Here is a 25,234-nt window from a genome sequence, read left to right on the forward strand (position 1 = left end):
TCACTCTGGTTTTCCTGGGAAGTTACATATTGGTTAGAGGAACATCTAAGGTTTCAGGAATATTAAGTTTATTTGGCATTTTTCCCCTGAAAAACAAAGCTTGCTAGCGCTTATTGACTAATGAGGGTTAGAACCAAGTTCATCAACATGCCAAATAAATCCTGTTGCTAGAACACTGACATAATATGTACTTTCCTGCTCCAGTAAATTGTTTTTAAAAGTTACCTATACTACCTGTGTGATATATCTTCTGTTTCATAAACTATGATTCTTATTCAAGTGTCCATTATGATTTTCATTATGTTTCCTCCTCTGTAAACATATCCACAATAAGTTCTGTAAATGCTTTTTTATAAAAATCTGCTTTTTATAAAACACACATGTACCCAATACTGATGATAAATTCCAACAACTGAAAGCAATTGCAGCAATGAATACACATGCCTTTCCAGAAGTAAATGAGGCTGACCATACAAAACAATCCTGCTCCCAGTCAATTACAAATAGGAAGCATTCTTTAGGATCCACTGTGTTATAACGAATGTTACATAAAGCAAGGGTGTAGTTCTAAGAAAATAAAATGCTTCCAAATCAATTTGCCTCATATTCATGAATGTGAAACATGGAAACTTATAGTCCTTTTCAGAGTGCCTGATTCTCACTCTGGCAATTCTCTTGGCTGCCTCTAAAGCAGACACTGTTAAAAAACTTACAAAATGAGCCTCCAGAAAGAGAAAGAAGCAAGATATTAGAGGGAAAAGGAAAATGGAAGAGTAGCGGGGAAAAGAAGTGGGAGAAAGGCAAAAGCAATATACATTTGAAATTCTGTTTTACTCGAAATCAGCTCAGAGTTTCAAGTAAAATGCAACAAATATTCTGTTCACAGCCTTTCTGGATTTCTTTTATGATCAAAGGCAAATGGTTTTTCAATAGTTTATATACTTCTCTTTAACTTGGAGCCATAATTCTCCCAAAGCAATTCCATACTTTTCTAGGGAGCTATGCCCAATAAAATTTAAATTTAATTCAATCAAATTCAGAATAGGGCTAGTTTGAGAGAGAAAAAAAGCAATGGATAAATAGCAAAGAAATACTTCTGTTTTCTACTGTTGTTGCATCATTTTAGTTGTGTCCAACTCTTCATGACTCCATCTGTCAAGAAGCAAATACCAGAGTGGTTCACCATTTCCTTCTCCAGGTCATTTTACAAATGAGGAAACTGAGGCAAACAGGGCTAAGTGAGTTGCTCAGGGTCACATAGCTATTAAGTATCTGAGGCCATATTTGAAGTGGGAAAATGAGTCTCCCTGACTCAAGGCATGGCACCTAACTCTCCAGTCTAGTTTCTATTAGCTGCCTTAAAAAGTATAGGGGACTACTCTACTTTTCTGTCAATATACCTTATGGATTCTACTACTGCTTCTTAAAATACTGTAATTAATAAACTCAAACCCTTGGAGTTCTTCAAAAATCTTTTAGCACAGCACAGTAAGCTGAGCACACAATAAGCATTTAAATGTTTACTCACTAGTCAATACTGCCTTTGCCTACCAATTTCTGTCTTAAAGTAGATATCCTAGGAGTATAGTGATAAATACATTTATCTAATATCACAACAAAAATCCACATCAACATATACACATGTAATAATAAAGCTTGGCAAAATTCCACAGTATTGATGTATCTTATAATGCTCATGTTGAACATGAGAGTCTACATTTATTTCTGATCTAAAACAACTTATTTATAATGTTGAGGAAAACCAGGTACTTAGATTTCATCACAATCAATCCCATTAATTCAATAATTTCAATTTGTAAGCTTTGGTTTATTTTTCATGGCAAAGGAGGCAAGTGGAACAGGTGCTCTACTGAAATGGTCTTTACACTTAAAAATATATCACTAAAACAGCAGGTTTCACATCAAGTTCTACCTTTTTTCATACCATCTTCAGCTAATACAATGTTTCTTGGTTTTTTCCCTTTAGTTTTCACTCTGCCTTTCCCTATTTCATCATTAATGTACTCCTTTGCCCATTTTGATAATACAAAAATCAAATTTTTCTTCACTTAACATGTCCATTAATTTAGATCTCTTTCCCTTAAACTGTTTTTTGGCTATCATATGAGTTTTCCTCTCTTATAAGACACAGTTTGATTGAGGAAAGCACTTTAAATCTGTTTTTAGGCAGAAAGAAAATGACTGCTGGAGAATTTAGCTTTATGGTGCTTAAATATTCATTTTTGTTTTTTCAAACTGGATTCCTTAAAAATACATCTTTACTCCAACATTTTAGGACATTTATAAAGAGAATTAAATAAGAAAATACTATATAGTGCTCAAGGACTCATTTTTATGGAAGGCATAAATAAGATGCTATGTATACACACATACACACATGCATAGGTATGTGCATACACAGACACATGACCATCAGAATTTATGGAGACTCTGGGTGGGCATTAGCCTGTCAAAAGAGTGGAAGAATAGAGAAATCCATGACACATAACTTTTATTCCTTTAAAACACCACTTTAATAACATGGGTGTATGATACAAATCAGCTTTGTTTGAATCGAACTTACCAAACTTCGATACTGGCCCTGGAACAGTTTTGAAGTCCGACTGAGTAAAGACTGAGATCCAAGGGAATCAAAGGACTTTATTCGATGAGATGAGGGCCGAGCACATACAGAGTCACTTCCCAGCCCAATGTCTGAAAAGGTTATGCACAAAAAAAAATTTGAAGATGTCTGATACCATGCACCTTCACTACGCACTAGACTTTTAAAATAGGGCAGCAACATAAGAATACACCAAGACTTCAACAAAGCAAGTCATTTATACAGTAGAAAAAGAAGAAATTCTGTCTACTGTATAAATGATTTGCATTCATTCCCCAATTACCTTTCCAGAAATTATCTGTAGCTAACTGTTCATATCAATCCCTTTCTGGCATATTTTTTTAAGTGTTTGACTTAAAATTATCCAAGCTAATTCTTAATTTGAAGGGTCCTTTGCAATAATTTTCATAAGTTACCCTTCCCCTAGAAAATACAAGCCTCTCCAAACAAATGGCTTAACAAAGGCAAGAGAGGGTAGCAAAGAGAGTCCAAAAGCAAGGAATTACTTGCAACAAATCAGAAAAAAGACCCATGTCTGAAACTAATAGAGGGCAACTACATTACCGTACAGTAGATCCTATTCCTTATAAGTGGGAACTATTTCATTCAATGAATTTGCATTCTCAATGCCTAGTCAGTGCTTGTTGACTGATTTTTTAGCCTGGAAGAACCTTCCAGGAAAACACATTATTCTACTGCAAAACACGCTGCAAAGACCCTCACTCATCTGTCAAATGGAGATACTTATACCATTTCATTTCACAGTGCAGTACCCAGGATAAAATTTAAAAATACATATGAAAACACCATACAAAATTAAGCTATAATTTTGCAGCCTTCGACTCTTTCACCAACGCCACAAGACCCATAATATGTCACTTATTTCATCAAACAGGATTCTAATGACCTATTGCTAGGAGACAATTCCATGCATCTTAAGGGAAAAAAATCTTCCCAGACATTCAGACATGAATATCACTAACAGCTCAAGTCATATTGCAACTGTTTCAAAGCCCCCAGAGCTGTCACATAAAGAGAGCAGACATACTAAAGTACCATCCACATTTTCGTTTTTAAAAATACAAAAATATTTCAACAGTCTACAACAATGAATGAGCCAAATCTATTAACGTTAAATTTAATCAAGTTAAATGTAAAGTTCTGAAACTTGGTTTTTAAAAGTCAATTATCCAAGTATAGAATTGGGAAAGTTAGAAAGCACTTCATATGAAAAAGGCCTAGGACTTTAAGGAACTGACAAGCTCAATCAACCATGTTAACATGGTAGTCAAAAATATTCGTGTGACTCTAGGATACACTTATGGAAACAAAAAAAAAAAAGTGAGATTATATAGTTCCACTGTACTCTGCTCTGGTCAAATTACATCTGGAATAATATGGTGTTCAGTTCTGGGTACAGGAGAACCTCAGTTTATGAGTAACTTGGTTCATGTATGTTTCACTGGACAAGGAAAAATTTTTCACAAAATTTGTCTTGTAGGACAAACAAAAATTCACAATATGAACATCACGTTTGCACTTCAACAGCTCATGAAGGGATGACGCTAAACTAGGGTAATGGTTTTAGTTTTTTGGTTTGTTTAGTTTTTTCTTTTCTTTTCTTTTTTTTTTTTTTGCAAAAGTGCAAAATTTTGTTGAAAAACATCCCCCAAATAAGGTCATAGCAACGAAGAGTCACAAATATTTTTAACAATAATGCAATGTCATATTTCTGTGACATTCTGAAAAAATGTCAAAAACAAGTGTCGTTAGATTCCTAGTCGAAGTGAAGGTAAAGAAAAACAAAATCAGTGAGTCAAAACATGAAAGTGATTCTAAAAACTGAAAAATAAGCGAAGGCAGTAGTGTTTGTCTTACTTTTAGTCAAAGTAGCATAAGAGGGAACACTCCCAACGCTAAAATTCCAATGTTCTCATAGAAGGATATTCTCCTCTGCCTCCCTCTCATCTCCCTCATGCCAGTCATGACTCTTCTCAAAGGTAAAGTGCAGGTTGATTTATTTTATTTTTGGTCTATATTATGTGCTAATCATTACTATTGTATTTCACACACATTAGGGAAAAAAAACTTGCTTAAAATTATAAATGATTATTTTTATATTAAAATTTTTGGAGATGAGGTACCGATCATCCAACTTTACATAATTTCCTTTGGAAAAATTCGCTTTGCAATAAGAACAAATGGCATGAGGAACAGAATCTCGGAATCAATTAAATTCGTTAAGCTGAGGTTCTAGTGTAATTTGTTTCAGAATGAACACTAACAAAATGGACAAAAGCTCAGCCTTCCTATCCCACCCACTCCCTACCTATCAGTGTCTCCCCACTCCAAAGATTCTGTTTATTTTGTGCACAGAAACCATATAAGACTGCATGCCATCTCAGGGAGGGAGGGGAGAGAAGGGGGAGAAAAATCTAAGACTTATAGAAGTGATTGTAGAAAACTGAAAACAAATAAATAGGAAAAAAACACAAAATGTCTGTACATGTCATCCTCCCCTCCCCAAAAGAATGTAGGTTCCTTTGTTTCATTTTTTGTCTCTTTATCCTCAGTACCTATGACAGAGGCAGTGATACATAAATTGATCAAAAACTTGCTGACTGGTTGGTTGAAAATGGTGAGGTTACCGTTAGTGAATGATTTCATAGAGAAAAAAAAAAAACAAGGAGAGGGGAGGAGTTTACCAGAAAGAGTTAGAAATGGATAACTGTCCTCATGTATTTGAAGGATTCTCACATGGAAAATATGTTAGATTACTTCTGATAGGTCCTAGAGATCAGGACTGAGAACAACGGGCAGGTAATAATAGCAGATATTCAGAAGCTCTTAGAAACCTGCAAAGCCCCTTACAAATGAATGATTCATTCCTCTGGGCCTCAGAAGAGCTGTGGGCAGTGGGTGCAACAGATATCATTGTCCCCCATCTTACAAACGCGGAAAGTGACTTGGTCATGGTCATACAGCTTACATACAGATAGCAATTAAACCCAGCTGTTCTAAACTACGAGTTCAACACTGTTTCCAGTATACTGTACCATTTCTCAGAGGCCAGCTCTACCTTTACATGATGCCTTTCCCTATTCCCCGGAAGCTAGGGTGCCCTCCCCAAAGACCTTCTAATTATTTTGTGTGTATACATAGACAGACAGACAGACAGACAGATAGATGGATAGATAGATAAGATCCTCCCAGGTAGAGGATAAGCTCTTTGAGGGCAGATACAGTTTCATTTCTACCTCTGTAACAACACTGCCTACCTTAGTAATAACTATTTGTTGACTGATTCGAGGAAAATGCCTTAAGAATGAGAGCTGTCCAAAAGTAGAATGACTTGATTAAAAAGGTAAAAATTCCTATTACTGGTGGACTTCAAACAAAAACTGGAGGCCTGGAGGCAGAATCAAGGCACAAGAAAAGTAGGAAGAAGTACAACACCAGCTCCCCATTCTCAACAACTCCACCAAAAAGCTGAAGAAAATGTACCAGACTGAACCCTGGTAGAGGAATTCGAAAAAAAAATTACAGTGAATCATTTTTCAGCCCTAGTCAGCAGAAGGAAACAGGCAAAGCCATTTACAGACGCTGGAGGCAGGGCTCTAGCTAGGAGTGCACATTGTAAGGAGAACAACAAAACACAGTACGTATTTCTATTAAAAACACTAGAGAGTGCAGGACTAAGGAGAGAATTTCTTAAAATGAAAAGCAGTATCTATCCAAAACCATCAGCTGTAATGGGGACAAGTCAGAAGCCTTCTCAGTAAGATCAAGCGTGAAGCAAGGATTCCCATTATCATAACTATTCAATATTGTAACTAGAAATGTAAACTACTGCAATGAGAGAAAGAGAAAGAAATTGAAATCAGAGTAGGCAATGAGGAAACAAAACTATCACTCTTTGCAGGTGATATGATGATATACTTGGAGAATCCTAAAGAATCAACTAAAAATCTAGTTGAAATAATTAATAACTTCAAGAAAGTTGCAGGATATAAAATAAACCCACATAAATCATCACCATTTCTATATATTGCCAAGGAAATCCAGCAATAAGAGACAGAAAGAGAAATTCCTTTTAAAGTAATAACTGTAGACATTATCAAATATTTGGGTGTCTACCTACCAAGACAATCTCAGGGACATGAGCACAATTACAAAACACTTTTCACACAAAGAAAGCCAGATCTAAACAATGGGAAAAATATTAATTGTGCATGAGTAGGTCAAGCCAATATAATAAAAATAAGAATCTCAATTTAATTTACTTGTTTAGTGCCATACCAATCAAACTACCAAAACATTATTTTTACAGAAATAAAGAAAAACGTAACAAAACGTATCTGAGAGAACAAAAGGTCAAGAATATCTAGGGAATTAATGGGAAAAAACACATAGAAGGTGGCCTACCAGCTCTGAAAAAGCATTATAAAGTGGTAGTCATCAAAATCATCTGGTAAGAAACAGAGTAGTAGATCACTGGAACAGATTAAGTACACAAGACACAGTACTAATGACCATAGTAATCTAGTCTTTGATAAACCCAAAGAGGCCAGCTTTTGAGACAAGAATTCACTATTTGACAAAAACTGCTGGGAAAACTGAAAAACAGCATGACAGAAATTGAATACAGACCAACATCTTTCACCATACAACTAGACATGGTCAAAATTTTTAATTTTAAGGTCAAAATTATTTAAACATAGAAGGAGAGACCATAATCAAATTGGGAGATAAAGGAATAGTTTACCTGTCAGATCCATGGAGAAGGGAAGAATTTATGACCAAACAAGAGATAGAGAATATTACAAAATTCAAAATGGATAATTTTGATTATATTAAATTTAAAAAACTTTTGCACAAACAAAACCAATGCAACCAAGATTAGAAGGAAAGTAGAAAGGAGGTGGGACAAAATTTTTATAGAGTTTTGTGATAAAGGCTTCATTTCTCATATATAGAGAACTGAGTCAAATTTACAAGAATACAAGTCATTCCCCAACTAATAAATGGTCAAAGGATATGAAAAGGTAATTTCAAAAAAATAAATCAAAACTATCTTAGTTATATAAAAAAATTCTTTAAATCATTATTGATTAGAGATATACAAATTAAAAGAACCCTGAGGTGCCACCTCACACCTATGAGATCCATTAATATGACAGAAAAGAAAAATGATAAATGCTGGCGGGGATCTGGGGAAACTGGAACACTAATGCACCACTGATGGAGCTGTGAACCAAACCAGCCATTCTGGAGAGCAATTTGGAACTATGCCCAAAGGGCTACAAAACTACTGATCCAGCAATATCACTACTAAAAAAGGGGGGGGGGGGGGGGGGGAGGACCTATTTGTACAAAAGTATTTATAACAGCTCTTTTTGTGGTGGCCAAGAATTGGAAATTGAGGGGATGCCCATCAACTGGGGAAGGATTTAGCAAGTTGTGGTATATGACAGTAGTGAAATACTATTGTGCTATAAGAAATAATGAACAGACTCATTTTAGGAAAACCTGGAAAGGTACCAACGATGCAAAGTAAAGCGCCCTAAACCAGGAGAACACTGTACACAGTAACAGCAACACTGGACGCCGATCAACTACGAATGGCTTAGCTATTCTCAGCAACACAATAATCCAAGACAATTCCAAAAGATTTATGATTAAAGAAAAATGCTATCCATCTCCAGAGAAAGAGGTCAAAGCATACTATTTTTCAATTTCTTTATTTTTTTCCTTTAGGTCTGTATTTTCTTTCAAAACATGACTAATACGGAAATAAGTTTTGCAAAATTACAAATGTATAACCTATCTCAAACTGCTTACTATTACTAGGAAAGGAGGAAGAAAGAAGGGGATGGTGAAAATATGAAACTCAAATTTTTAAAAGAATGAATCCTAAAATTCATCTTGACATATAATTGGGGAAAAATAAAATGTTATTTTAAAAAATAAAATAGGGGGTCAGAGCCAACATGGCAGAGTAAAAGCAGGGACTTCCCTGAGCTCTCCCCCAAAGCCCTCCAAATACCTATAAAAAAATGACTAAACAAATTCTACAGCTACACAACCCACAAAATGACAGAGTAAAGCATATCCCCAGCCCAAGACAACCAAAAGTCAACAGGAAGGGTCTTTCGCACCTGGTAGGGAGCAGAGAGCAGAGAACAGTCCAGTATGGGCTGCACCTGCACAGACCAGCCAGAGTAAGCCTCAGGGGACTGAATCATTGGCAGCTGTGGCAGTTTCCAGACTTCTCAACCCATAAACTCCCAAAAGGCCAGTGTGACAACTCAGTGGGACCTGGGTGAAAAAGAAGCATGCAGTCTGGCTGGGTCAGCCCCAACCCCAGTCTAAGGACAGTTGGGGAAGTGAGGGAGGTGGGGATGGTGGCAGCCATGGGGCATGTGGCAGCAGAAGTAGCAGTGGTAGAGGCTGCTTCTGGAGTTCTGGGCCCAAAGACTGTGGGTGATCAAGTGGCTCATAAAAAAATCCCTGAAGCCTGGGACAGTACACCCACCCCCACCTCCACCTCCACCCCCACTGGAAGCAGAGTACTACCATGACAAAGAGTTAGAGAAAAAAAAAAAAGGTCAAGTGTTTGGCTAGGAAGATGAATAAACACCAAAAAAGAACTCAGACTACAGAATCTTACTTTGGTGACAAGGAAATCAGGACATACAACCAGAGGAGGGCAGCAGAGTTAGAGCTTCTACATCAAAAACCTCCAAGAGGAATATGCAATGGTCTCAGGTCATGGAGGACATCAAAATGGATTTTGAAAATCAAGTAAGAGAAGTACAGGAAAAATTAGGAAGAGACATGAGAGCGACACAAGAAAATCATGAAAACTGAGTCAATAGCTTACCAAAGGAGACCCAAAAAAGTACTAAAGGAAATAACACCTTAAAAAATAGACTAACCCAAATGGTAAAAGAAGTCCAAAAAGCCAATGAGGAGAATTCCTTAAAAAACAGAATTGGCCCAATGGAAAAGGAGGTCCAAAAGTTAATTCAAAAAATAATTCCTTCACAATTAGACTGGAGCAAATGGAAGCTAATGACTATGAGAAATCAAGAAATTATAAAACAGAACCAAAAGAATGAAAAAATAGAAGACAATGTGAAATTTCTCATTGGAAAAACCACTGACTTGAAAAACAGATCCAGTAGAGAAAATTTAAAAATTACTGGATTGCCTAAAAGCCAAGATCAAAAAAAGAGCCTAGACATCATCTTTCATGAAATTATCAAGGAAAATTGCCCTAATATTCAAAAACCAGGGGGTAAAATAGATATTGAAAGAATCCACTGATTGCCTCCTGAAAGAGATCTCCAAAGAAAAACTAGAAATATTGTAGCCAAATTCCAGAGTTCCCAGGTCAAGAAGAAAATATTCAGTTAGAAAGAAACAATTTGAGTATTGTGGAAATACAAACAGGATAACACATGATCTAGCAGCTTCTACATTAAGGGATCAGAGGGCTTGAAATATGATATTCCAGAGGTCAGAGCAGCTAAGATTAAAAGCAAGAATCACCTATCTAGCAAAACTGCATATAATTGTTCAAGGGAAAAAATGGATATTCAATGAAATAGAAGGCTTTCAAGTATTCCTGATGAAAAGACCAGAACTGAATAGAAAATTTAACTTTCAAATATAAGAATCAAGCGAAACATGAAAAGTTAAACATGAAAGAGAAATCAAAAGAGACTTATTAAAGTTGAACTGATTACCATTCCTACATAGATACTTGTAACTCATGAGACCTTTCTCAGTATTAGGGGAGCTGGAGGAGATACAGTGCCAGGCCTAGAGGCCTGAGGGCTACCCGAGTCTTCTTACCTCTATCCCGAGGTCTTCGGCTGGCCAAACCGGATGCTCGTATGAGAGAAAGGACGTTCCAGAGTCGAATAAGGGTTGAGCTTTATTTCAGGGTCTAGTTACAAGTGCAGGGGAATTCTTCCGTAGGAGGGAGCGAAGAATCTCCCAAGGAGGCAAAGATCTTACAATAAGAGATTGGAAGTAGAAGTGTAAGTGGGAAGAGAAGGGGAGGGGAGAGCAGAGAGAGGAAAAGCGGAGCCTTGTGTCCTGTCCGCTCCGCGACCCTCCGCCCAAGAGAGCTTTCAGGCTTTCCTGATCCTACTTAAACTCTCCAGCAACATAGTTTGCATCTGAATACCGTGCTGTTAGATAACAATAGTGTGCCCAGATCCGGGACAATCTCGAGGGCGGGGAGAGCTCTCTCCCATCACGTTTCTCACGGGAAGAGGCGGAAATACACGAGATAGCTCGGTTCACCTCGATTCCCAGTCGTTTCCTGGGGGGTCTCGTGAGAACTCTAAGATTTAGAAGTTCCCACCTTTACCCGCCCGAGACTGTCCACCTGGAATTGAGCTTCCATCCCCAACAATACAGAGACAGAGAGAAAGAAAAAAGAAGGGGAGGGCCAAGAAATTATACACACAACACTCACATAAAAGAGGCAAGACAAAGGTTTCACGATGGAGAGGAAGAGGTGGGAGGTAAGAATGAACAAGGGAACCTTACTCTCAGCGTATGAGGCTTCAGGAGAGAATAATATACAAACCCAACTGAGTATCTTACCCTACAGCAAAGTAGGGGGGAAGGTGTAAGAGAAGGGGTATCATAGAAGGGAGGGCAGATCAGGGGAGAGGGTAGTCACAAGCAAATACTTTTGAAAAGTGCCAGGGTCAAAGCAGAAAATAGAATAATTCGGGGGAGGAATAGGATGGAGGGAAATAGAATTAGTCTTTCACAACGTGACTGTTGTGGAAATTCTAGAGCAGCAGAAGCCACAAAATGACAGAGTGAAAGAGATTTCTAACCCAATATAGCCTGGAAGGCTAACAGGAAAGGTCTACCACACAAGGGCGCAAAGCTGAGCAAGGTGCAGCCCAGTGTGGGCTGCAAAGCACAGTGTGGCAGAGACAGGACTCAGAACAGGCCTTGGGGATGGAATCCCCAGCAGCAGCAGTGGGTTCACAGATCCCTCAACCCACAATCACCAAAGACAGCTTCAAAGGTCAGTGAGAAAGCTTTTTCAACTGGGTGACAAAGGAGCAGGGTGTTCCTCTAACCCCAGCCCCAGGTGGCTGCAGTGGCAGAGGAGGAGGAGGTAGCGGCAGCAACAGCAGTATCCATTTTGGGAGCCTTCCACCTAAAGACCTTGGGGGAATTGAGCCACTGATCTGAGTCTCAACCCTGAGTGGAGCTGGTGGAGGCTCTGGAAAGGAAATTCTACTTACAGATTCTGTGCAGAAAAGCTTTGGTAGCTCCCAAACCAGTGTGCAGGCCAGGAGAGGAGTTTACTCCTCTCCCTTGATTGTGCCACCATGGAGGAACTGAGAACTTACAGGTCCCCAGAGTATTCCCCCGTCCTGACAAAGGACTCAAAAGTCAAGTAATTGGCTGGGAAAATGCCCAAAAAAGGGGAAAAAAGATAAGACTATACAAGGTTACTTTCTTGGTGAACAGGTATTTCCTTCCATCCTTTAGTTTAAGGAAGAAAAATGCTTACCATCAAAGGCCTCCAAAATAAATATGCAATTCTTAGGCCATGGAAGAGCTTAAAAAGGATTTGGAAAATTAAGTAAGAGAAGTGGAGGAAAAATTAGGAAGAGAAATGAGAGTGATGAAAGAAAATCATGAAAGGTGAGTCAACAGCTTATTAAAGGAGACCCAAAAAAATGTGGAAGAAAATAACACCTTTTAAAAATAGGCTAACTCAATTGGCAAAGAGGTCCAAAAAGCCAATGAGAAGAAGAGTACTTTAAAATGCAGAATTAGCCAAATGGAAAAGGAGGTTCAAAAGCTCATTGAAGAAAATAGTTCTTTAAAAATTAGAATGGAGCAGATGGAAGCTAATGACTTTATGAGAAACCAAGAAATCACAAAACAAAACCAAAAGAATGAAAAAATAGAAGATAATGTGAAATATCTCACTGAAAAAACAAATGACCTGGAAAATAGATCCAGAAGAGACAATTTAAAAATTATGGGACTACCTGAAAGCCATGATCAAAAAAAGAGCCTAGACAGCATCTTTCATGAAATTATCAAGGAAAACTGCCCTGAGATTCTAGAACCAGAGGGCAAAATAAATACTGAAAGAATCCACCGATCACCTCTTGAAAGAGATTCTAAAAGAGAAACTCCTAGGAATATTGCAGCCAAATTCCAGAGTTCCCAGGTCAAGGAGAAAATATTGCAAGCAGCTAGAAAGTAACAATTCAAGTATTGTGGAAATACAATCAGAATAACACAGGATCTGGCAGCTTCTACATTAAGGAATCAGAGGGCCTGGAATATGATATTCCAGAACTTAAAGAAACTAGGATTAAAACCAAGAATCTACTCTAGGGGAAAAAATGGTCATTCCATGATATAGAGGACTTTCAAGCATTCCTGATGAAAAGACCAGAACTGAATAGAAAATTTGACTTTCAAACACAAGAATCAAGGGAAGCAAGAAAAGGTAAACAGGAAAGAGAAATCATAAAGGACTTTCTAAAGCTGAACTGTTTACATTCCTACATGGAAAGATAATACTTGTAACTCTTGAGACTTTTCTCAGTATTTGGGTAGTGGGAGGGATTACAGAGAGAGAGAGAGAGAGAGAGAGAGAGAGAGAGAGAGAGAGAGACAGAGACAGAGACAGAGACACAGAGAGACACAGAGAGAGAGAGAGAGAGCGCACAGGGTGAGCTTAATAAGAAGGAATCATATCTAAAAAAATAAAATTAAGGGGTGAGAGAGGAATATATTGGGAGGAGAAAGGGAGAAATGGAGTGGGGCAAATTATCTCTCATAAAAGAGGCAAGAAAAAGCTTTTTCAATGGAGGAGAAAAGAGAGGAGGTAAGAGGGGAAAAGTGAAGTTTAGTCTCCTCACATTTGGCTTAAGGAGGGAATAACATGCTCACTCTACTTAGTATGAAAATCTGTCTTACACTACAGGAAAGTAGGGGAGAAGTGGACAGATGGGATGAGGAGGATGATAGAAGGGAGGGCAAATGGGAGGAAGGGGGTAATTAGAAGTAAACACTTTGGGGAGGGACAAGGTCAAAACAGAGAACAGAATGAATGGAAGGCAGGATAGGATGGAGGGAATTATAGTTAGTCTTACACAGCATGACTAGTAAGTCTTTAGCAAAACTACACATGTATGGCCTATAATGAATTGCCTGCCTTCTCAGTGGGGATGGGTGAGGAGGGAGGGAGAGCAGTTGGAACTCAAAGTTTTAGGAAGCAATGATGAGAACTGTTTTTGCATACAACTGAGAAATAAGAAATACAGATAATGGGGTATAGAAATCTATCTTGCCCTACAACAGAGAAGATGAGGATAAGGGAAAGGTGGGGTGTGATAGAAGGGGAGGCATATTGAGGGAGGGGGTAATCAGAATGGAAGGCATTATGGGGAGAGGGGAAGGGAGAGATGAGGAGAAAATCTGCAACTCAAAATTTTGTGGAAATGAATGTTGAAAACTAAAAATAAATAAATAAACATTTTTTTAAAAAAATCTATCATGGAAGTGTTTTGTATAACTAAACATGTATAACCTATATTGAATTGCTAGCCTTATCAATGAGGATGAGTGGGAAGAGAAGAAGGGAGAGAATTTGGAACTCAAAAGTTTTAAAAACAAATGTTAAAAAATTGTTTTCACATTCAATTAGGAAATAAGATATACAGACAATGGGGTATGGAAATCTATCTTGCCCTTCAAGAAAGTAAAGGGGAAGGGAATAAGAGGAGGGATGATAAAAGGGAGGGTAGACTGGAGGAAGGAGTAATCAGAATGCATGCCATGTCAGGGTGGGGGGAAGGGAGAGATAGGGAAAAAATTTGGAACTCAAAATTTTGTGGAAATGAATGTTAAAAACTAAAAATAACTAAATTTAAAATTAAAATAAAATACAACTTACAAGTTAAAAATAAAGCCAAATCTTTGCATAATGCCATGCTGATTCCTTAAATGTCACATGATACAATTACAATAGGACTGTAAAAGAGATTCTTTTACTAGAGAGAGGTAGAAATGATAGTGATACGGGCTCAAGAGGTATCTGATACTGGTTCCCCTCATTTTTCATTATTTATTTATAAATTACAGTATGGGCTTGATCATTCTGGCTCAAATGACATAGTTTGAGGCTGAAGCCTCTTTCTTCTCATATTTCCTTAGCTACTATACTATCATCAGCACCTTGAAGGAAAAGTAAATGAGGTGGGAGTAAAATTCCTCAATTTTTCTTACAAACAGCTCTAACAGGTTTGGTGAAGGTAAAATTTTGAGGATAAAAATATATCTATGGATTTTCTCTATCCATGCTCTTCCTATCTGTAACTGTCATAGGGAAAAACTAGTTACATAAATTTTAACCTTTAAGTGTCTTTTAAATGTATTTCATAAATGGGTCAGAAATGTGAACACACACAAAATTTATTACCCTATATTTCAATCTAAACAATCTGGACAATTTAAAATAGAGAAGGTAGTATTACTTCTATTTTTACTTATATCTCTATTCAGATGCCTAATTCCCTCTGTCATTACCAATCTGTCAATATCAGATATATGTTTGCTTACAAAGTATAGAGCTTTATAATGAAAACTTCTAGAGAACCTCTCTAGTCACTAGCTTCCTCTGCCCATTTCTTTCTTATACTTTTACCATACTCAGAAGATCACAGGATCATAAATTTAGAGCTGGAAGTATCCTTTTATGCCATCTAGCACAAACTCTTCATTATGAAGGAATTAAGACCCAGAGAAATGATTTACCCAAGGTTTTCAGAAATGGTGACAGAGACAGGATTTGAAACTCAGTCTTCCTCTGGCAATTACTATATCATAATCTTAAAGAGCTAGTTGTTCCCCTGGGTTTCAAAAGCCTAATCTGTAAAATGAGGAGATCAGAGATAAATGGTCTCTTTGATCATTTCAGGTACAGAACTATGAGTCATATTATCTTCTGGCCCTTTCCACTATGCCTCACTGCCTCTATCTATTCTAGAGTTTTTTTCTCTTATTTCTCTTACTCTTTCTTCCTCACTGAATTAATAAAAACGGAGATTTTCCCTGGGTATGCTACACCTCTAACAGCACTTTTTAAGACTAGCTGCTCTTTTTACTACTTACTTCTCCCATATCTTAAAGTCTGGGAAAAGAAAAAGTATGGATCTCTTATCACTTCTGGTCCATCCTTATGCAACCAATTTTCAGCTTTGAAGCTTATTTCACTCAACTATATTATTCTCTCCCAATCTTTGTCATTGTCACCTAAAAATCTCCTAGGTCTTCTTCTACCTTTCTATGTCTTTGGAACCTAGCTTCCAAACTTGTCCTTGATCCCTTCACCTTACATCAGACTTAGAGACTTCAATATCTCCAATGAGGTTAACCTTTCAACATCCTGTACACTCAGTTCCTTAAATTTCTTTGATGTTACAACATCCATCTGCATTTTTCTGCAGATCATTCACCAAAGAAATTCATGCTTTAATCCTCACCATCTTGTCATTTTTCTGTCTTTAATAATAATAGCCAAAAATACATATAGTCCTTTAAAATTTACAAAGAGCTTCAAAGTCATCATCTCACTTGATTCTCACAACAATCTTGTGAAGAAGACACTTTAGGCATTATTATCCCCATTTTAAAGTAGAAGGAACTGAGGTTCAGAAAAGTTATATATGACTTGTCCAGGATGACACAACAAATAAGTGTCAAGGACAGTAGTAATATCCAAGTTTCTAATGATCCTAAGCCTAGGGTTATTTCCAATGCAGCATCCTCCTTCCAAGATCGTGAATTCTAACATTTCCCTCTTCTGCCTTTCCATTTCTCCTATTCCCCTTAATCTCCCCATATCTGCCCTCACCATGACTTTTGGTCCATCAATCCCTTCTCATTTTCCCAGGTCACTCTCTGGTCTTACTTTCCTCCCTACTCAGTCGTGACACTCTAATCAACCATTTCAAAGATATCTTTTTTCCTATACCTTCAAATCCCTTGGTCTCCTGACATTCCAGTTCTGCTAATCCTCAACACTAGATCACTCTTACTCCTGAGTAGCCCAACAGTACTAGAGAAAAATCACAAAATTGCCAACTAAATGCAATTAAAAATTAGGTTATCTTAGGCTCAATCAAATTCTTATTGCATTAGTATCATCCTTCTCATTCATCTCTGACTGATTTTCAAGCACACTCTCCCTACCCAAAAACTTTCCAATAACATTACATCCTACTTGGGTGAAAAGACAGAGGCTATCAAACATCAATCCCCCACCCCTCCCGCAATTTCCTCTTTTATTTTTTCTAAACTTCACAATGTCTCCACTCATTCTTTTTTTCCTTTCCTACCAACATCAAAGAAACAAGATGTCCTCTCTCCTTACCTATACACTCTGTCCTGTCCCTTTCTGTCTCCTCTGGTCTTGCACATCAAAAGTACCCTACCATATATTTTAAGTCTCTGGCTCTGTTCTCCCATTCTACAAACAGGTCTTAACAGCAAACTCCTACCCCACCCTAAGAGGGGAAAAAACCTACCACTTGGACTAAAATCCTGTATTTCTTACCTTCACCATTAAACTTATGGAAAAAATAATCAATCTAAACTCACTATTCTAATTCCTTGAAGAGCTTACTCTTTGGTGACTTGCAATCTGTGATCCATTCCCCAAAGCTTGTCAAACAACCCTTTTTGTTATGACAAAGAACTGGAAACCAAGTAGATGCACATCAACTAGAGAATAACTAAACAAATTGTGATGCATTAATGTAATGGAACACTATTATATAACAGGAAATTATGTACAGGATGCATTGGGAGAAACATGGGAAGATTTGTATGAACTGATACAGAGTAAAACGATCAGAGCTAGAAGAGCACTTTACCCAATGATCACAATAGTGTTAAGAAAAACAACTCCGAAAGACAACAGAACTTTGATCAACACAGTAACCAACCCATGACTTCAGAAGACTGATAAAAGATACCACCCTCTGTTGGCAGAGAAGTGATTAACTAAAGACACAAAATGAGACACACTTTCAGACTGTGCTAAGTTATTTTTGCTTGATCACAAAGAAGACCTTCCGGAGACAAGGCCAAAGAGCAGACGGAAGACTGGAAAGTGACAGAGGAGCAAAAAGAAAGAAAAAAAGAATATCAAACACTAAAAAATAAACAATAAAAGGTCAGACCAAGACACAAGCAGGGAAATTTTGTAACTATCATATTAAATTTCATATGTACTTTTAAAGGGGCAGCTATAGGTAGAGCAGTGGATAGAGCACTGGGCTTGGAATCAGGAAGGCTCATCTTCATGAGTTCAAATTCGACTTTAAACACTTACTAGCTGTGCGACTCTGGGCAAGTATGCCTCGGTTTTTTATCTGTAAAATGAGTTGTAGAAAGAACCTGCAAACTACTCCAGTATCTTTACCAAGAAAGCCCCTAAGGTGGTCATGAAAGTTGGACATAACAAGAGTAGAGTGCCAAACTCGTTCCAACAAACAGGGAAATTCTGTAAATACCATATTATACTTGTAAAAAATAAGTGACATATCATTGAAGTTTGCAGTTTTATAATCCTTTTTTGTTTCTCTTTGAATTGTGCAATATTAAAGTTTGCTGGTATTTAAGTTCATAACAAAAAAGAAATCTTTTTTTTCTAAATTAGGTAACCAGTGTCAAGTTAGATGCTACTGCCAGAGGTGAGTGGTACCACTAGCCAACTAGGAATTTAGCATGCATAATTGGATAGAGAAGACTAAAGTGGATGCAGATGATCATCCAACAGGACACTGGAATCTAACACTATGACAGTATCTCAGAAGCTGAACCACAGTCAATTCAAGGGAAGCTAAGAGTCTGGGACATCACCAGAGTGTGACATCACACTAACAGTTCAAACCCAAGAAGCATTAGCATCACCCTGACCGCACCATTTTTATAGTCTAGCTTAGTCAGAATTTAAAGTATGGGCCAAGGAATAGTATTAGATAGGAATGCAAAGATCAGTTGGAGTCATGCTGTGGAAACCCCTGAATATAAAGATCAGCAGTTTAAATATTATCTACCATGCTTGTCACATTAGCTACCTTTTAATTCTTATCTCTCTCACCCATCCACACTTAATAAATCAATTGCCAGGTTCTTTTTATTTTACCTTGGCAATATCTTTGAAATGTATTCCTTCCTTTTCATTCTTTATAATAACCCTAGTTCACTCCCTCATTACACAGATTCTTAATAATCTCATAATATGTGTGTGTATTATATGGACATAAAATACATATACAGGTTTATAAATGAATCTAATGTCCTCTGACTGAAGGATGAAGAAGTTAAGAAAAGATCAAAAAGGTCCAGGTAAGCAAGATGCTATCAAAGGCATCCTATTGCTAAATCTCTTATTTTGATACCTATTAAATATCCCACAGAGCAAAAATTAAGAAAATTTGAAAAGTAATTAAAACGTCTAGAATCTTTCCTTTCTGAACCCTACAGCCAATTTCAAAATAGGATTCATAGGCATTTTCCAAGGAAAAAATCAAAAGTATAATTTCTCATCACTTATAAATGGCTAAGAATTGTAAAGATAGTCCCACCAGTCCTAGCACATAAATTATAGGAGTAGGATGTTTCTCCAATACAACTGCTGTGATTCTGAAAAAGCATATGTGTTTTGGGGTACTATTCACAAAACTACTTTTCTTGGTCATGATACCATCTGAATAACTATATTCTATCTATATGGATAACAGGTCCTGGCAGGTTCCACCTGAAAAACCTTTCAGTACAAGCATAGTGACAGGTTTGAAAAGGCACATCATGAGATGGCTGGCAAATTTTTTTTTAAACTACAGCAACTCATTAAATCATTAACTAAGCTTTAGAGTAGTTGTTATCTGCCCAAAGAAGCTGCTTGAGAGCAGGTATGGTTTTACTTAGTATTTATTTATTTTTGTATCTGTGTCCTCAACTTGCAATACAATGCCTCCTACATAGTAGGTTCTTAATAAATGTTTATTATTGACTGAATGATTGAATAGAAGGAAATTTCACATCTTTCAATATTAAAGCACTGCACCTACTAATCTGGATCAGTACCACAATGCTCACTAGATATTTGGGCAGGCTAAATCAACACAAACGCTTTAAGAGAAAATCCAGAGAAAGGTCCTTGTTAACCTATGTCCTAGATCCTTCTGATACCAAGTCTGCTGCTTTTAAGATGAGAAAACTATACCTAAATCTTAAGCTACCATAGTAAAGTCAAGAGAAGAATTTTCCCACAGTAATAAAAAAAAAACAGAACCAAAAAACCCAAAATCAGTCAAATTAAATGTAAAGGACAACTTATTAAAATTAACAAACTGAAAAATGTTTACTTTTCTCTATTAAATAAAAGTACACTATTCTGAAACACTCTGAAAACAATAATGCCAGGTCACCCTCTTCCTTCCCCTTCCCCAACTAGAATTCAATGAAGCAGAACAGACTCTTACCTGCTGTGACTTTATTTAGAGTGACTAAGGAGCTGAGAACCTTGTTAAAATTCTGTCCCTGATAAAGATCATTTGCATCAAATGTCTGAAAGGGAGAAGGAAAAAAAGGTAAGATTAGTAAAATTCCAGATTTGTTTCAAGTTAAAATCATATGATCAACTATACAAATGATATGGGGATATATGCCTAAGGTTATAAGAATACAATAGGAACTCCTTCATTTCCCTGAGTATCAGCTCCATACTCATAGCTCTGGCTCAATTTCCAAAGGATCAGCAACCATCCCCCAAGCTCTGCTCTCTTTTAACCTTGTTCCTCTGCACTGCATTCAATAAATGTTCAATAACAATAATAAAGTTTTGCTTTCCTCCTGTTGTTAGATCAGTGAAGAGTATCTGGCACCCAGCCCAGAGAAGCTCAACAAGGGAAAAAGTTATAGGTCAGAGGATGAGGCTCCTTTTCCTGTTAAGGCGACAAGAGGTAAAATAACAGACTATTCCAGAGTTAACAATGGCAAAGCACTATACCACGAGAGTTCACATATGAATATAAAAGGCAAAGGAAGAATAAAAAAGAGGTATGCAGAATGGAAAACAAGAATAGTAGTCAAGAGGCAGAGATTCAATAAGGCACTTGCACATTCCTAAGCTAAATCTAAAAACTGAACTCCTGATGTGTTAGTGTTTCCAAGTGGCTTTGGGTGTTTCTTATTACACAAGCAAGCTAATTTATGACAAAATAAATGTGATAAGGAGTAGATCCATCTAGTATTAAAGATATGTATATTTACTTTTAAAAGGTGACATTAAAAATTCCTCCTAATTGCCCCCTCATCATTTGGCGATGCACTGGAAGTGGGCTGCCCAAGTACATATACGCATACTTCTAAGCAGCACTTCTAACTTTTATAAAGAATACTAAAAGTTAGACCAAAATTATGTCTGAAGCTGCATTTTTCCGTATATGGAAATGTCCAAAAACCTAACAAACAATTGAGATTGGTCACTTCAAGGAAATGTGTCAGTGCTAGAAATGGGAAAGATCAAGTCCACCATTTGGCCAATGTAGAAGATAGAGAGTTACAGGATCACACACAGGTTTAGAGTTGGAAGACCTCCATATTTTAGTTCAAACATAATAAAAATGAAATATAACCTTTAATTGAATGCCTATCAAAAAGGTCTAAAAAATCAAATATAATATCAAACATCACTCCCAAAGGCACAAAATATAAACAAAATTACTACACTGTTATAAGTAATGTTATTTAAGGACCAAAACTATATAATTTTTTTAAAATGTAGGATTCCTCTTTGGAAAAAATGTGAATGATCTAATCAGTATGTTTTTCTGAATATTAGCAGACACTCAGTAAATATTTTCATTCATAGAAAGGTCTATATTAAGTATCTAATATGCCCACAGTCTATATAAATTAACTCATCTGTATCCATATTAATATACCATACTATACCTATTACTTGTGTCCTGGTTACAACTCTAATAACAGAAGCTTCCCTTGTTTTTATTGCTCTGAATCTACACTTTCCAATCCTCTCCATCTCATCTTGCCTTAGCACCATGAACTTTGAAAGCACTTAAATTTTAATTGAAATTAAATTAAAACAAAGTTCTTTGTAAAAGATCTAGAAGGGAAGTTCATTTAAATAAAATGTCAAAATGGCAGAAAGGGGGAAAAGGAGTTCTCATTTTATTCAAGTATTTTAGTTCTGAAAATTTACTTGCTTTTTGGTGTTGTGTGTCTAGCATTAATGAAAAAACAATTAAAATGACTATAATAAATTAAGAGAGATATGATCTGGACCTGTGATTTTATTGATATAAATAACTCCCAGGTGAAAAAATTCCCTCTCACCAATACAGATCAGAACTTTCCCTATAACTTAATAGTCTTAGAACGCTGACCAATGTTACACAACCAGTACTTGTCCATGCACTATAAGGCCCACTTAATCCACTACTCTACCCTCTTATTAAATTATTATAAAATATAATTTAATGACAATGATAAGTAAGGAAGAAAAGAAGTTGAGAAACTATTTAAAGCAATAAAATTAAAGTTAGCTATCCTTAACTGTGTACTACATTTTAATACAAAAAAGTTTCTGAAGAATCCTTTCAGAAGTGATGAAAGTTATTTTTAACAGTGAAAAGGAAATGTAACAAAGGAAAAAATCTTTAGAGATCTGAATTATTTGTGGAAACTCTTACATATTTAGTAATGTAGCTTTTAACATGAATGCTAAAATTCAAGTATGACCAATAGTGGCAGAAATTAAGATCCCTCTCTATAACAGGAACTACCACAGATACCAGATAGGCTTCAGAACATCTTATAAGAGAGGGGAAATTTTCAGAAGTTCTAAAAATCTATGACTTAAAGTAAATCCTACTTCAGAAAAATAAATAAATAAATAAACGATCCAAAGATTATCCAAACTTAAGAAATAATGCAGCATATGTTTGTTTTTAATTTTACGTTTGGTTTTTTGAGGGATTTTCCCCCACTCTGAGTCTCAGCTTCCATAATTAGCTAATGATTCCTGGAGAAGGGTGCAGTAAAGCTTAAACATTCAGTCTAATTCTAAAACTTAGAAGTTTGAAATAAAAGTACATATAAATTTTAACTAACCTTCATCGTGGAGAAAAAGGCAGCACCTTCACCAGACCAGTTAAATGCAAGAATAACAGGATGCTAAAAATACAAAGTTTCCTGTTGTTTCAGAACTATTCCTCTTTTCCTACTTGGATACTAAGCACCATGTGATTGGTTGAAATTATCTACCAATGGGCTCCAACATGATGTCAGAACTTCAGTGAATACACACATATCACTGGTATTACTTAACAGGAAACTAGACAATAAAAATGAGATGTTTTCTATAGATCAAAAAGAAAATTTAATAGTTAGCACTATTAAGTGATCTAATGTTCTCTTGTACTGTAAAATAGTAAAATTCTTGCTTAAGTAGAAATCTATTAAGAACAGAAATCAAAAGAATTTCAGGAAAGAGGAATTTACTAGAATGAACTCTTTATAAGGTAAGTCTTCCTAAAAACTCTTTCAATTTCACTTAGATGAATACTTCTTTAAGAATAATGTAAATTTATGTTGGTGAATTAAATTTAACACACTATGATATTCCTTACTCAATAGCTTCTAATAAAAAGTATTGTATTTTTAAGCGAAATTTATGAACACACCTTAATTTCTCCCAAATACCACAGGGCCCTATGAGTGGCTAAGAAAAAGAACAACAATATTTATGTTACAGGAGTTTTTTAGGAGAGATGAGTGGAAAAGAGAAAAATCAACAACTGTTGGGGGGGGGGGGTGTCTATTTTTTAAAAAAAGAAAAAAAGCACAAGAAGAGGAAGTCAGAAGTCATTCTCTATCCTCCAGAATGCTGTTCTAGCATAGTAATGAAATTACTATAAAATTCTGTTCATATGTACTAACCATATACTAGTTAGTAAGAACAGGGCTACATAACAACATAGATGCAGGAGGAAAACAAGAGACTTAGACGATTCACAAAAAGATAGATGAGGGGGGGAAATGGTGGCGCAGTGATCTAGCTGCTGCCTTTCACATCACACTGAAAGGCTAACCTGCCTTGGCCATTTCAAGGTGCAGCTCAGATGAGTCAGAAAGGCTGTTCCCTCTACTATCCCATTTAGGGAGAGCCCAAAGCAACAGCTTGGAGATCTCTCTCTTAGGAAATGATGGGTCCAGAGGGCCATACACTAGGGTCACTAGCTCTTAATGTAAGTCACTGCTTCCCCCAACCAACCATTCACTAGAGGTTTCCTTTCCCCTTCTTTTATTTTTTCCTTAAGCTACATCTGCCTATGTAAAAGGGGGAACCACTCTCTAATACTCTCTCCTTTCCCCAGTATAACCATGCCTGGCCTGGGTCTTTGCCACAGAATACTTGACTCCCAGATTGAGAAGGAACTTAATAGACCATTTATCCAACCAGTACTCTCCTCTACAATTTACCTAAGAAAAGGTAATCCAGTCTTTGCTTAAGGAACTCCAAAGATGGGCAGCATACTACCTTCCATGGTAGTCCATATTTCACCTTCAAATAGTTCTGATAGGTAGTTTCTCCCTAAATCAAGATGAAATTTGCCTCTCTACAACCTTCTATGCAGTATTCCTGTTTTGGGGAGGGCACTGAATGACAGCACTAAAACATATCCCAGGGGACAACCTTTCAAATACTTGAAGACAATTATCATGTCTCCCCCTGGAAATCTAGCCTTCTCTTGACTAAAAACATCCCTAAATCCCTCAACTTCTCATCAGATGGCATAAAATCAAGGTCTTTCACCATCCTGGCTGTATTAGGTTGAATCTTTTTTAAATAACTATGACTTTACACAAACAAAAGAGCAAATTTAAACAAATACCATATATTTTTAACTGAAAATGAGCAAAGGGGGAGGAATATGGATATGGAAAATGAAATATGTCAGTTCTTTTTAACAAGTTGATTTTGCTAAACTTTCCCCCTTTTTTGTAATTCTTTATTTTAAGAGACTGACCTCTAGAAGGAGTTGGAGGAGGACTACATTTGAGAAATTTAGGTGATAAGAAAAAAGATATGGACAAAAATTCATTTTTTCAAAGTACAAACTAAAACAATCTCTCAAACCAATGATTTATGCAAATAAAAAGGGAAAAATGAAAACTGCTGTGAAATAAGTAGCTCATAATGTAAGCCAAAAAAATCCATCACGTTCCCAATAAAAATACAAAGTTTTCAAGGAAAGGCTCGACTCTTTCCTTTTTTAGTTTTAATTCCTAGCACCTAGTATGAACTTAATAAATAAATGACTGACTGAAAACACAATGAAACAAATAAGCATTAAATAAGTTATATGTTCTATTGTTCAACCAGAATAAAACTGATTTGAGTCTTTTAAATCAGTTTTGTGGTAATTTTGGGTTCCATTGAAATAATTTAAAATGAAGGGCTGCATCAGTGAAAAGTCTAAAAGCTACTTTGCTCAAAACAAT

The 25,234-nt window shown here is 36.5% G+C and overlaps 1 protein-coding gene across 11 annotated transcripts in view; it reads right to left on the minus strand.

Moving 5' to 3' along the window:
- ARHGEF7 (Rho guanine nucleotide exchange factor 7) overlaps positions 1-25,234 on the minus strand; it is a 311,991-nt gene that overhangs the window by 168,275 nt on the left and 118,482 nt on the right. For 8 of the 11 annotated variants that reach the window (XM_072621961.1, XM_072621952.1, XM_072621953.1 and 5 more), the window contains 2 exons: positions 20,188-20,272; positions 2,585-2,715 (listed from right to left, as the gene is read on the minus strand). In XM_072621961.1, coding sequence (XP_072478062.1) covers positions 2,585-2,715; positions 20,188-20,272 — 216 coding nt within the window. Of the gene's footprint in view, positions 1-2,584; positions 2,716-20,187; positions 20,273-22,840; positions 23,079-25,234 lie in introns of those variants that run through there. The other 3 variants (XM_072621956.1, XM_072621959.1, XM_072621955.1) reach the window with 2 other exon arrangements.

The sequence above is a fragment of the Notamacropus eugenii genome, chromosome 6 (assembly GCF_028372415.1).
Source record: "Notamacropus eugenii isolate mMacEug1 chromosome 6, mMacEug1.pri_v2, whole genome shotgun sequence".
NCBI classification, from domain to species: Eukaryota; Metazoa; Chordata; class Mammalia; order Diprotodontia; family Macropodidae; genus Notamacropus; species Notamacropus eugenii.